The 14,272-nt window shown below is 53.2% G+C and overlaps 4 protein-coding genes across 4 annotated transcripts; 1 reads left to right on the plus strand and 3 right to left on the minus strand.

The window, feature by feature from the left end:
• Positions 1–1,767: 1,767 nt before the first annotated feature.
• On the plus strand, positions 1,768–3,657 carry GCG54_00001775 (MYND-type zinc finger protein samB; the record flags this gene model as incomplete). Its single annotated transcript, XM_045401879.1, has 1 exon — positions 1,768–3,657. One exon carries the CDS (start codon positions 1,768–1,770, stop codon positions 3,655–3,657), a length of 1,890 nt encoding a protein of 629 aa, XP_045270608.1.
• A 1,086-nt stretch (positions 3,658–4,743) lies between these two features.
• GCG54_00001776 (rRNA-processing protein EBP2) lies at positions 4,744–6,248 on the minus strand (the record flags this gene model as incomplete). Its single annotated transcript, XM_045401880.1, has 3 exons — positions 4,744–5,066; positions 5,168–5,861; positions 5,952–6,248. The coding sequence occupies 3 exons, from the start codon at positions 6,246–6,248 to the stop codon at positions 4,744–4,746; spliced, it is 1,314 nt and encodes a 437-aa protein (XP_045270609.1).
• Positions 6,249–8,623: 2,375 nt separating this feature from the next.
• GCG54_00001777 (Cyanate hydratase) lies at positions 8,624–9,286 on the minus strand (the record flags this gene model as incomplete). Its single annotated transcript, XM_045401881.1, has 3 exons — positions 8,624–8,645; positions 8,728–9,164; positions 9,260–9,286. 3 exons carry the CDS (start codon positions 9,284–9,286, stop codon positions 8,624–8,626), a joined length of 486 nt encoding a protein of 161 aa, XP_045270610.1.
• Positions 9,287–10,364: 1,078 nt separating this feature from the next.
• GCG54_00001778 (Altered inheritance of mitochondria protein 6-like) lies at positions 10,365–11,593 on the minus strand (the record flags this gene model as incomplete). The annotated part of the gene is made up of 2 exons (XM_045401882.1): positions 10,365–11,280; positions 11,331–11,593. 2 exons carry the CDS (start codon positions 11,591–11,593, stop codon positions 10,365–10,367), a joined length of 1,179 nt encoding a protein of 392 aa, XP_045270611.1.
• Between the last annotated feature and the right edge of the window lie 2,679 nt (positions 11,594–14,272).

Raw genomic sequence — 14,272 nt, forward strand, 5'->3', positions numbered from 1 at the left:
TCGCTGGAGCCTGTAGGTATTCCTACCCGACCAGGGGGCGCTCATGTGAGTCTCAGGGCTCCCCTCAATCGTGGGCCAGGCTACACTAAGGTCCTGCTAGATAGGTAGGTAGGTACTACCTACCTAGAGGTGCAATGCAATTCAGTAAATATCTGCCGGGTGTGGAGTGGTCATGTTGGGCCTCATGCTAGATTCCACTATCCGGTCCCTACCACCATCCTTTTCTCGTCTTTCGCCGTCGTTAATGGCCTCCGTCATTCTACGCACCATGACTTAAGGTACCTTAGGTAGATAGGTACGCAAGAAACTTGATATATCCGTATTCTGCCTCATCTGGGCGAGCCTGTTTCCCTGTTATCTTGTCTCGCGGGTGCTGTGACGCGCTACGATGCCCTGTATTATGTGCCGACTGTAAGACGATGATGGACGCCTATCACTTACCTGTGCTTCCTCTCCGTGAAAGCGTGCTAGGCGCTCACCTCAGGCAACTAACTACCTTACCTAAGAAAGGCACCTTAGGCAGGTAGGTGTGTTGAGGTACCCGACCTCCTTGGGCACCCCCGACGTACAACATGAGGTAGTTTCCCTGTGTGTACCTTATCTTAGGGAGACTGAACGTGGCGGGAGGGCCCTCTCAGGTATGCACCTCAGGCTCTGTATCCGTAGGTAAAAACCCTGGGGCGCGCTGAGGTTCCTCTCGTCGCGCGCGCTGCTGCTACCTTAGGTATGGAGCGAGCAGACGCTGAGGTGTGGGCTGCTACTGGCTCTGCCTTTGCCCCTAGGCAGGTCCACGGGTACCCAAGTAGGTAGGTACTACCGCTGGGCCGCTTGAACGCCCAGGTCACTGCTGCAGCACTGCACAAATCTCGCGTACGTGCGTGCGTGCGGGTGCATCCATCTTCGTCGTCTGCTTCTTCCTCATCTCCAAACTTCTCCTCCTTTCCTCCCAACCTCCCCGTCGTTTTTTTTCCCTGTCCTTCCCATCCAAATTCTTCTGATCGGTGCGCATCCGTCCCGCCCGCTCAACTTGATATCATTGCGTGCCAGATCGGGTGCGTATGCTTAACGGCGCCTGCTTCCATCTGCATTGTCTCTCAGGTCGGGTCTGGCTGACGCTGTTGCCATTTCACCGCACTCCGAGTCACGCTTCCGGGTGTCGGTCCTGAAACACAACCAAACCAATCCATCACCCTTCGCCCTCTTCTTCCATCTGCCTGACCACACCCTTTCCCCTTCTACACATCTACCTTTCCCTCTCTCTCGAGACACAGAGAAGGAAAAAAAAAATTCAACAACCATAGCATCTCTCCTTTGATTTCTGCAAACGAACCATCAACCAACGGACCCTTGGAACACTGCGGCAAGAGAAGGTGAAAAACAAGAGCCTCGCAGCTTCCCTGGCCACTTTCCCAACCCCAACCCCTCGCGCGGTACGAAACTAGCATCGAATCGAGACGAGTCCGCTCACGCACGATCCGATCCAATCCGACCCAATTCTCACACACACATACATACAATATCGCCACCGTCGAGCAACCCTTCTGCAAAATCTCGACCATACCTCCCTCTCTCTTTCCACTTTCCACCTGCACGCATCAGGTGGAACTCTCGACACGTCGAGTCCGATACCACATCATCTAAAACACCCCGACAAAGGGGCCATCCAAACTGGAAGGGATATCTCATTCTCGCACCCTCCCACGGCTGCACTGCCTGGCCCCCTTTGACTTCTACCTCTATACTGCCTCATCTTGACCGCAATTCAAGATGAGAGAAGTCAACTTCAGCATCCCCAACGTCAATAAGGCGTCTGTCGGCATCACGACCGCCCTATACGACCGACGAGCCCTCGACTGCACATCCACATTACCTCTCATCAACTCCCTCAATCATCTCGCCTACCTCACTACCTCGTCCGCTCGCATTCGCGACATTCTCACTGTCGATGGCGGCATCGAGCGTCTGGTCTGTATCTTGAAACGCGGCCGCAGCAAGGATATGATGGACATGTGGAAATGGAACTTGGCTTTCCAGTGTGTCGTCAATATTGGCGTCAGAGGCACGGAAAACGTCCGCACTCGAGTCGTCGAGGCCGACATGGTCCCAGTCATCGCTACCATTCTCGACAACTACATCAAGGTCACTGAGAAGTGCAGAGACAAATCGGACGACAAGAGCAAAGATCATCATCATCGTCATAGAAGCCACGAGCACCGCAGCGTACACAAGGCCCCGTCTTTCACCAATAGGTCCAGCCGTGTCGAGGTTGATCAAAGATCCTCAAGACGTCAGGCGCCCCCGCCTTCCATCGACGTCTCTGCCACCTATGCCGGCTCCTCTTCGTCGAGTTCCGCTGTCGACCAGCAACAGACTGCCGAAACCACTCCTACTCCGCCTCAGTACCCTGCAGGTGCTTCCACCGATAGACCTGCGTTCTCGACTCACCGACACCACCACCATCATCACCACCACCACCACTATCGTGCTGCTGAGGCTCGCCATGCTGTTCCTTCTCCTTCTCGCCAAGTTGTGCAGCCTCTGGCGCCGGCTGTTCCTACTGGCGAGGCTTCTGATGGGCTCGTCCGACCCGTCCGGGACGTCGACCGCCTTGCATCCATGATGTCCCTTGGAAACGCCAACTTAACGTCGCAACCGTCTTCTCCCACTACTCCTCTCCCACCTCCTCAGATGCGCTCTCCTACAGTGCGGCCCACTTCGATGCTTGCCCCAACCAGCCGATCTCGTCGCCGTCCTTCCATCCGACACCAAAATTCGACTGTGGATTCGGATGATTTGGTCGGTGATGACGCTCCTTCTGACGAGTCTCCCGATGCAGAGATGTCGGGCACTGGCAATGACATGCAATCTGCTGTCAATATCCAGGATATCACCATGGAAGAGGGCGACAGCATGCTCGCCGCGTCCACTACGATGGACCTGAATACGCCTACAGTCTCGGAGACTCAGGACACTGGGGCCTTCAATATCACACATCGTGGTCCTGTCGATACTAGCAATGTCGCCGCCACAACCCCGGCTCCAGTGCCTCCTATCGGCTTGTCCCCAAATCGTCCTGCTATGGTCACGCCTCCACAGCCGGCTATCCCCAATGCTAGCGTCCCTCGCTATTTGCTCGACCGTCAATTTGTCCCCAACGCTCAGATGCTTGCTGCCATGCCTCGTGAAGAGGACGTCCTGATGTCTCTCCAGCTGCTTGCGTACGTGTCAAAGTACTGCGGCTTGCGATCCTACTTCCAGAAGAGTCACTTGGTTCCGAGGCTCAAGATCAGAAAGGAGCTCCGCTACCTGGACGGCGACAATGTTGCTCTCGACCAAGAAGAAGAAGAAGAGCTGGAAGAAGAGTATCTTATGCCGAACGACTTCAACATTTTCCCTCTTGTTGAGAAGTTTACCGTGCGACACCACAGCACAGATATGCAGTACTGGGCTGGCGTCGTCATGAGAAACCTCTGCCGCAAGGACGACACCCGAGGAGGCATCCGACAGTGCGCCTACTACCAGTGTGGCAAGTGGGAAGAATTTACCCGCCAGTTTGCCAAGTGCCGTCGCTGCCGACGCACCAAATACTGCAGCAAGGAATGCCAAAAGAGTGCGTGGGCTTTCCATCGACACTGGTGTGTTGCAGCGACCCAGTGATATACGACACGGCAGCACGTTCGACTGTACCCGATCACGCCCGTTCAGGCGTAATGTTTATACTACGGATTCTTCGCCCCCACGGGTGGCACTGCATTGCACAGCACAGCGTTTTTTCCGAATGGCATGGCGTTTCCCTCGATACCACTGGTCTTTCAAACAGCATATTCAAGGTTCGGCATTGGGTCCTTGCTATTTATGGCGACGGCATGACTTCCCTTTTTCCAGGACGATATACTAGCCTCCTTGCTTCACATTCTGTCACAGGACGACAGTCCAAGGCATTAGCCCGGCATCTTGACTGCCCATACTGCATCCTCCCATCCATACTCAGTCTTTTCCCTTCTGGCCACTACCGGCACAACATTCATCCGTTGCTGTTTCGGTCTGGTGAGCAGGGGGTGTTTTTGCGGCAGAAGCCGCAAGCAGCGCCAACTCTTGAAGGTGGTTTTTCAGGGGGTCAATGGATAGCCCCGGCAACCTCTTTGGATGATGGAGGATCAAACCAACTTCCGGAAATACGGCAACACAATTACCACTAGTGTTGTGATCTTCTGAATCAGTTCCTTGGGACTTGGATAGCGTGGGTGGGAAGGCGTTATGGGTAAGCTCTAGAGCACATATTCCGAGCCGTGGCGGATGATGTACGTATCGTTATGAGAGTTATCAACTATAATGTTAAGGATTTACGGTCTTCAGCTGTTGTCGACAATATCGCAGTGCAGGTGAACGGCGACGACGTACCAAAACATAAATCTGAGGGCCGAGCGACTAAGCTTAATGCCTGGCTGTGCATATATAAACTGCAATCCGGATACTCGACTTGAAATCATCCAAAGTTCCTGGCGAGGCGCGCAACCGGGTGCGATTTTGTTGGTAGTCATTCGCAAGGTGAGTAGGCACCGGTTGAACTTTTTAATCGGTGGCGTGAGACAACTCCATGCGTTCCATTAGATGTCTATCTACAGCCAACAATACATAGCTTTTGGTTTTGACCTCCTTCAGTCCCGACGGGTATTTGCTCCTCCGCCCAGCGCCTCTTCAGCCACCCTTCCGTCACACTAGCCATCTAGTCTTATCCACTGCCTACTTATTGGACATGGACTTTCTCCTGTTCTTTCCAGGCCGCATCTTGGTGACCCTGCCCTTGGCAACCCCGCCCTTCATACGCTTGGCATTAAAACCGCTGAGGTCGCCAGAGCTCATGGCATCCCCTGACTTAGAGTGGCGCTTCTTGCCACCAAAGCCATACTTGTCGTTCTTCTTTTGCCGCTTGGCATTGACGCCGCTTCCGCTACCGCGGGGTCCGCCCGTCTTCGAATCTCGGTGGCCCTTGAGTTCATTGTCGACGGCCACGTCGAAGAGGTCGCCCTCGTGGGTATCTTGGTTGCCACCGCCTTCTTGGCGTTCTAGATAAGAGAGACCGGTAAGCAACATGTTTGCATGGGCATGCCGCGATGATGGTGGTAGTGATTGGGGTTTGAATGGAACAATGGGGGAATAGACTTACTCCTCTTGAGAGTCTTGATCTTCTCAAGCGTATCCTTCTTAGCTTTTTGACGCTCCTGCAACTTGGCAACTTGCACCTGCTTGCCAAACTTTTTCAGATCCCTGAGCTTCCTGGCCTCGGCGGCAGCCTTCTTGTTGCTAGCTTCCTCGATAAGCTTGTCCTTGATCTTCTGCATCTGGCCATCGTCCTTCGCCATCTCGGCAAAGTAGTCACTCGGGCGGGAGAATGGAACGCCCTCTTTGAGGAGAAGGGTGCGACCCTTGCGCGCGGCCTCGAGGGCTTGGGAAAGCATGGCGAGTTCGCGCTGCAGGTCGTCCTGGACGTCTGGGACGGACTCGGCGGTAGGCTTGGATGACGTTACGGACTGGTGGGTTGCGAAAGGTGCGGCCGCCGAGGTGTCGATGCGAATGCGGTTGAGGGAGGCAAGAAGAGCGGCCTTGTTGTTGATGGTCAGCTTGGTGTGGGGAACGATGTCCTCGAGGTCTTCATCGTCGCCTTCGATATCGGAGAGAGGCACATCGTCCTCCTCCGGATCATCCTCGTCTTCTTCATCTTCTTCGCCCTCATCCTTCTCTTCAACCTCTGTTGGCGTCTTCTTGTTGGTCTTGGTCTTCTTTGCAGGGCGTTCAACCTTCTCCATCTCGACCTCGGAGTCGGATTCGCTGTCTGTGTCGTCCAGCGCTTCAATATCCAACTTCCGAAACATTAGCCACCTGTTCAAAAACACGGACATAACAAAAAAGGGACAAAATGAAGGGGGTCGCCGTGACTAGCAAGAACTCACTCTGTCCTCGTCCTCCATATCCTCCTCGTCTTCCTCCTCGTCTGAGTCCGCGTCCTCAAACTCGGCGTTCAGCGCGATCCCACCCTCGATAGAGATTGCGTCGTCTTCTTCCTCCTCGTCCTCCATCTCCTCGTCGGAACCATCTTCAGCCTCCTCGCCGTTCAGCTTAACCTTCTTGGCCTTCTCCTTCTCGGCCTCGCGGTGCTTCGCCTTGATCTTGCGATCCAGCTTCTTCTTTTGGAAATCGACCCCCCTATCGGCCGCAAGGGCAAGCTTGAGCTTGGATTTCGTGACCATTTTTTCTGTCTGATTTCGGCGCAGTCGGTAAAGGTTGCTGTTTGGATTTGGACCTGTAGCTCGACAGGCGACACGGACAATGTGGGGAGGGTCCTAGTAAGGAAGAAAAAAAAAGTTGATGCGATGAAAGTTTTGCCGCCTCTGGTGGCCCACTTTAAGAGGGCGGTCAGTGTTTTCTGGGTCACATAATGCTGCACAGACACTAGTATCTGTCGGCAACGATTGGTCAGAACAGTAATGGTGGGGTTTGCGAACAAACAATCTCTCACGGATCGCTGCAGTTCTCAATAATATGAACAGCAAGGGCATCGTGTTGTTTTGAAATATGTTATTACCTCCAGATAGTCAGACATTTTGATCATTCGGGGTTTCTTGAAGCAAACAGTATTGCACACGACAATCATGCCACTAAAGCGTCACCAATGGAATGAGGACTGCTTAACATCAGCCGCACCTTAATGGATTGCTCTGCGCCTGTGAGATCTCACATACGACCATACCCATTGGAAAACTCGGGATCCCGTCCGCTCTCCCATAGATAAGCCAATGAGGGCTGGAGTAGTAGTCGGGTCGGTGACGACCGGCGAATGCCCGGTGTTGTATGTTCTCTTTTTGTCTTCTTATATCAGCGCTAGCATTATATCCTGATGTTTATAAATGATATTATACGCTGTGCTAAAGTAGCTAGTATTAATAAATTATATAGTGTGGCAACCTTATGATAGAGCTAGCTGAAGCTAGATAGTTGATTATAATAAACATAAAGATGAGATAATTCTTATATTTTAGTCCTTATATCTGCTAATGCGACTGAGGATACAGACGCGCCGTTTATAAACATTTCCTGTACTCGCGCCTGCCCCTCTTCTTAGGCGCAAGCGGGGCTCTATAAGTTGGTGCACAAGATGTACCTAGAACCATGCATATGAATACCGAACTCGGTGAAGGAATTGCCGCCCAATAAGATATCTATACCTTTGGCAAGATCACATCTTATTCCTGGTGTAAGCGGCCAGGCTACCCACTAAGAAGTACATTGCCTGAGACGTCATGTTTCCTCTGGGCCAGGCCCGTGAATATGACTCGCTTCATGATCCACCAGGAAGCCATAGGAGACACAAAAGGCTGGAAACTCAGCGCTTACATGACAACACAGGCGCTGATAGTTGCGCTCGACGTATGTGAGCTGTGACCGAAGTTGGATTGTGTTGATGAGTTGGGGTCTGTGGCGGTGTAAAGATCGATCTTAACCTCGGAGCAGGGAATCATATTGCTGTCGCTGTCTTCCGTCGATGTTTGAGAAGTGATATGCCTCTTCTGTGTCTGAGTCATTCGACGCGAAAAGTTGTGGTGAGTGTTGTGGTGATGATGACGATGATATTGAAAGAGGTAAGGTTGGTAATGTTCTACGGACAGTGAGTAAGATGTGGATTGGGTATATTGAGACATCTTCTCCTTCTTATAGTCTTTCCTGAACAGTGCATATTCCACTTTGCAGATGATTAACAGCATACGGAACATTGCACGACTTTGTGCGTTGATATTACGGCAACCTACGAAGGTTGTGCAGAATGAAGCAAGGGCTTCTATGCCAGAAAGACTCTTTGGTCGAAAACGTCGTATGGCTGAAATTGTTCCGTTTCTTGAAACTTGTTCCAGGTTACCTACAATGTTCGACTGTACTCAGTGTGTACTGTTGTGGCAGAGGAAACGGCAACTGCTGTATGGTGTCCACGCAGGGAGCAGGAAGAAAGCCAACGCCCCGGATTTCGCTTTCGAACACGTCCTTTGAGCTAATTGCCGTTACTGGTCTTATATGAGTGCGGTTGGCTCTTTGAAGATTCCACAATTCCCTTTCTTCAGCGACACAAGAGCCTTGTTCAATTTTTCCTATTCAAGACCACAAGACGACCGAGCAACTTGTTTGACTCGTCCTAAGACTTCTCTCCCAGGTTATCAAGACTAAACGCTATTTCCCTCGTAAAGCATCGGCGCGACTCGGACCAAATTTATCGAGGTGAGATATGGATAGAGCCCACGCCGGCCTACGTGTGTGTGCATCCGAATACGTGGCTGTTGCATATGATGGTGAAAATGTTTGGTTTCCGTCCTTCTTCATTCGATACAGTGTGCCAAGTTCAATTGTAACTCCAGTCGTATTGGCTTTTCAAGCATTCTCCGATCCTGCGACAGCTAGTGTCGTACGGAAAGGAATTCTAGTTGAAGCCGCCCTGGAGCTGAAGTGCTTTGCTCCGTAATCTCAACCCAGTTAACTCCACGCTTCCCGATCCGGCCAATAACAATCAACGGCCGACGAAAAGACTGCAACAAACATGGTCCGAATGAAGTTCCTGCGGAGCCTGGACGTCCCTTGCTTAAAAGCGGGTGAAGGGGAGCCTTTAATGCATTAGCTTCACAACATCTCTTGGCTGTAACCACCACGCGCAGGTCGGCGGCTACAATTCTGCGGAAAACCTACCACTTGCCCTTGAGCGTGATAACAACCCAAGGGGCACCAGCCTCGTCGATCTCCTTCTCCACCTTGGTATTAAAGCAGATGGCGCTCATAATGCCGTCGCCGAACTTTTCGTTGAGGACAGCCTTATAAGCGTATCCGTAGTTCTGGACGATTTCGTAGAGGCGGTAGATGAGAGGCTCAGTGGGGGGCATCGGGCCAGCGCGGCCCCTATCAGGGAAATTGGTGAGGGAGCTCAAGGTCGCGCGGTCAACGCCAAGGAGCCCGGATAGTTTCTCGACATCCTCATCGGATGCTTGGACCTGGCCATAGAAGATGCCGGCCACGGCCACCTCGCTGCGCCCCAGATGCTGAGCAATGGACTCAAAGTTAAGGCCCTTGTTCGATTTGGCTTCGAAAAGGACCTTGGAGTGGGCAGGGAGGCGATCCGCCATAGAAGTCTAAGGGAGGTCGTAGGATTAGTTTAGAGTGTTTCTTGGGGGGTGATACAGGAAGATGACGTCTCAGTATCTGAGTCGCCGTTGCTTCTACTTACGTCGAGTGAGGCAAGTTGTCCGGACATGTTCCTAATTGTCTGGCTTTGGGATGCCGGCCGTAATTGATCTTATCGGTGTGAAGTGTGAACAAGCAACATTGGCAAAAGGAGTTGATTTACTGGGAAAAAGAAACCGCTGTCGAACATCCCAAGCCAACCGGCTTGTTTTTTAAAAGCACGAACTACCGGTTATACGGATATTTCCCTCAATTTGGACGTCATTCATCCAGAACGTCCATGGGCAATGCGGGGTCGTGAGCTAAGAGAAACATAAGTCTGAGGTGCACCTACTTGCTGTTCATCGTTGCCGAGGCTCCATCCGCGCCGGAGAAAACACGGCTTTTCGGCTTCGTTTGAATCGGCCCGCCACAAATGCGTTTCGCGCCGTCGAATTTCAAATCCCGGTGATTAATGACTAATTCTTTGTATAGGCGGCTTGTTTCTATATGACAACCGGCTCCGAAATCCGCCCTGAAGCTGAGCGCAGGGCGGAAGAAGCAATTAGGTCGGGCACACCGGGCTCGGCAGACTCGGCGATTTCGCCCCGGTCAACCTTGCCTCCTCCCGATTTAGTGCCGCCAACACAGTTTCTCTTCTACTCTAAACTGATATTGATTTGAGACATCTGCGCCAACAACATTGGCAGTGGCCACCATCTCGAATGTCTCCGAGTACAAGTCCTTTGCTGGGCACTCGCGCATCTCCGTCGAGATCGGGAAACGTTTGGATCCCCAACTGATGCGTCCGTCCTTGTTCCTCGCAAGGATTGAAATGACCTTGCATCCAGTCATCGTGGTGCTCCTCTGACTGGGACTGGGCATTGGTTATATCTCTATCCGTGCAGATCAGGCGGCGCTGGTGTTTATTGATAAACCACCAAGATGCGTGCCGCACATGCAGACGTTTCCAGCTGGCAGTTGTGGCGCTACCTGCCTGCACCGAAGCAGAAGACATTGCAACGCCCGTGAAGCTGCAGACAGAATCAGCAGCCGCTGTGCCAGGCGGTGCCGATAGTTGACGACGGTTGTGACCCTTAGAGCTTTCAGAGCCTTGGTGGTCAGCGAGGTAGATTGTGGTTCCCGATAAGGGCGTCGCCCCCCATCGCTCACGCTGGCGTCGAAGAGTTCGCGCCCAGGGTAGGCCAGCCTCTGAGATCCCACTCTCTTCTGGCGCCTTTGAGGTCATCAACGTTCAATATGTCCACACCTTCACGGATAAGGATGCCCCAAATATGGTTTCTGATGCTGATTGGCCAGGCAGGGAGATCCCAGTACCGCACTTTCAAGCTCCGAGAATGGGCTTGCTTGATCTGTTCCCTCAACTTCGTGATCTGGCTCTTCGACAGGTCGCCGAACCACACGATACCGACAGCTTTTTTGAAGGAGACGCTGGTATAGTACGAGTTTGTCGGGTTAAAGTCTTTCGTATCGAGTTTGGTGAGCGGAGCGTCAAAAAAATAGTCCCGATAGGTGGTATTCTGGACCAGCATATCGAACGGAGTGTTACCGGTTCCTACAACTGTGATGGGACCATAGTTGACCTGGCCATCAATGATGGTACTCAGCCACCCTCTGTCGCGCAGGGGTTGGAGCTGGCGCACCACCTCTGGCCATGTTTCCGCACCGTTTGTCTTGAGGTCTACAAGTAGTATAAGGGTTTGGTTCGGGTTTGCCTCGTAAATACCGCGGGGACGTTGATCCGTATAGTTCTCATGACCTGAGTTTCGTTCCTCCAGAAGCCGAACCAAGGGATCGATGTAGAGGCTGGTAAATGTGTTGTCCTCGCGAAGGGACCACCTGTCGTGTCCGACAAACAGCTCAGTGCCATAGAGCCAGACATCGGCCTCGATCCCTACGCAGCCCACCTGAAGGGCCGAGAACACTGGTCTTCTTCTCCAATAGTCGTTATGTGAGTGGCACGGAATGGGAACGACAATGCTTGCTTCTTCAAATTCCTCTGAGGCGCTGTCCCAGACCTCTCGCGCTGCAAATAGAACCAGGTTGAGGAGAACAAAAATAAAGCTACAGAGGTTAATCAGTCGAGCCTGGAAGACCGAGTTTGCGTCACTTACAGCATGGCAAGCCACACAGCACCGCACATGAAGAAGGACCTCTTCCTGGTCCATGGCTTCGGGGTCATGTAGGCGGGGGTGAGCAACTGGTCCTCGGAGGTACAGCTTTCTGTTGGAGTTGGTGGGGCCTCGACGTCTCTATCGGCGCTGTCTTCGTCCTCGGGAGAGTCTCTGTACCGGGGCATTGTGGTGGTACTTCGGGACCACAGTTGTCGGAAGCGATCGCTTATCGCGTCCAGGCTGGCGTTGCTTGACGATGGCATGTTGACGGTGGGTTACGGGAAGCTTTCACAGAAGGGGGAATCGAAGCTGTGTTTGAAACCCGTAGAGACCTGAGTGAATTTAAAGAAGTAATTCTCAAGAAATCCAGTGTCGTTTTGGGTTGCTCGATGACGCCCCGCTCTCTTGAAGTTGTGACCGTGACGGTTGACTGGTCAGCAGAGCATGTCGTGTAAGTGCGTTTGGACGGGTGTCTCTTGTTGAAGCCTGCTGATGTCAAGGAGGCGACGAAATGTGTTCAGCGTGCCTCAAAGTCGAACAGGTCTGGAACCATAAGAGTACTTGGCGATGGAGGCCGAGCAAGGGTCGGTTTTTAAGTCGAGAGAAGGCACACAAAGAGAATAGCCACAAAGGGCAGCAGCCAAGAGATGCGAACGGTTGCGGAGGGGCCGACGAAGTAAATAGTAAACGGGAGAGGCAGCAAGACACTCCAAATATAGACGAGCGTTTACCTTGGGATAGCTTAGCCTTGGTGCCAGGAGCGACAAGCAGAGCTTTTGGTCAACGCAAGGTCAGCTAAGACAGGGTAGCGTAAAATGGAGGTCGAGACAAGCAATGGCGGCAGGAAGGATGATGGTAGTGCAAGATGGGGGCAGGAATTATAAATGACAAAACGGCAAGCGGATCCGAGCATGGTGAAGATCAGAATGGACGGTCAAGAACAGACTTTGGAGCTGAGAGGGGCGGCGCTGGGTAGAACTAGGGAAGCGCGGGCAAGGTAGTCCTGTCGATGCAAGGTAAAGGTGCCTGACGGCATATTTTGAGTATAAGTAGCGCGGGCGGGCTGGCCAAAGTTGATGGTGAGGAAGGGGGGCTTGGGAGACGAGACACATACGAGGAGCTGGGACGCGAACAGGGACCGGGACTCAGGGCAACGGGCTGGGACGAGGGAAGGCGGACAGAGGAACGGTGGACGGGGGATGAGGCACGAGGACGAAGGGCGAGGAGACATACCAGCTAACCACCTTTCCTTACTTTACTTGACCGAACACTAACGCCCCCGTGGAAGGAAACGAGAACCGAGCACCAGACCCCGGTCTCGAGACTCCAGAATCCAGACTCCAGGTTCCAGACCAGCTACGCGCCGTATCTCGAGTGCTTGGAGTATCTTGGGTAGGTAGAGTTGAGGGGCACAGTGGCTTGCTCGTTCTCATGTTGGCGGTTCACCAGCGGCATCGACTACTGCGATAGGGCGCGGGTTAGCTACTGGTTGGCGCATTCAGCATTTTCTAGTCGTCCAGCTTGTTGCCCGACAGAAAACAGAAGAGAGGAACGACGGCCGTGGAGGTCAAGGCGAAGAGATGGCAGGAGGGCGTTGGAGGGCAGGGGGCCCCTAAGCAAGGAACATGGTGGGCGCGGGACCCGAAAGAGCGTTTCTGCGGGTGTTTCTGTTTCTGCTTGCTGCCGCGTCGCCAAATTCGTGCCATGATAGCTGCATGGTTAGCATCGCTCGCTGCCGCCGGACAGCGACTCGAGCAAACAAGCACACGAAGTACAGTACATGGGTGCACGCCGGGCGGGTTCCCATTGTCGTTAGCATCGTTCGTTGTTGCTGCCAAACTAAGGTTGTTCGGCATGCCCCTCAAACCCATCGCGTCGTGTCGGAATGCCTGAGTCGAATGGCGAACCAGCGTCTTTCAAGGTCTGGCCCTCATGGAATCCCTGTCCGAGCTTAGGGTCTCAAGGAAATCCCTCTTTTCGCCTCCAATCCCAATCCAGTCCAATCCAATCCATCCCAGCGCCCTGGCTTGCCCTAGGCCGCTCCTCAGTGGTCGGTGTCGGTGTCGGTTGATGTCTCGTCGGTTCCCAATTCCCAACACTCCCACCACGCATCTTGCAGCATCTCCCCCGCGGCGGATCTTGGTCTGTGCAGCCTACCTACCTACCTTATGACTCTGCGTTCCAGTGCCCCGCCCTCCAAGCCAAACTGTTTTAGGCACGTGGCGCAGCTGATAGGCGGATAAACCAGCGGGCCCTGTCAAACTGTGCCAGTCCAGTACCTACCTACCTACCTACCTTATGTCCTCTTTCTTTCTGAAGTGCGGTGTTTTCCGCTAATGGACCTAGCAGGTCATCAACTGAGGATGGTTAGCTTGCGCCGTCCACCTGCCCAGCCTGCCAAGCAAGACCAGACCAACCTCACCGATCTGCCTGCCTGCCTATGACAAAGGCCCCCAGCTCCGCATGGGTAACGCAAAAGACATTCACCTCTCTCCGCAAATGGCCAACCACCTGCCTCGTTGACCGCGACGTGTGCTTATCTTAGTTCGTGACTGGCTCTCGCCCGGAACCTCAGCATCGGCATGGCTTGAGCACGCACGCACGCAAATTCCAAGAAGCCAGACTTAAACCACTGTTGATCAGAAGCCTCGCTTTCATCAGCACCTCCACCAAACGCCAGGGCGGACGAGTACGTACGCTCATCGTCAGGCGTCGGCACTGAGACACGTCCGAAAACATCGCCCGGTGTCATATATTCAGACGGTCGCAATTGACTTTGCACGACATCCTCCATCGCGGTCCGTCTCCTCCAACCTTGCCCTCCAGCAGCCCGATACGCGAAACAGAGACCGGACTTGAGCTTGGTTGACCGACTGCTTGTGTGTGATGCATTGGCCCAGGAACCCTGCTAGGGCTCTGACGGGAGCTATGGGATGTTCCAT

Source organism: Colletotrichum gloeosporioides, assembly GCF_011800055.1.
Source record: "Colletotrichum gloeosporioides strain Lc1 chromosome Unknown consensus_7, whole genome shotgun sequence".
NCBI lineage: Eukaryota > Fungi > Ascomycota > Sordariomycetes > Glomerellales > Glomerellaceae > Colletotrichum > Colletotrichum gloeosporioides.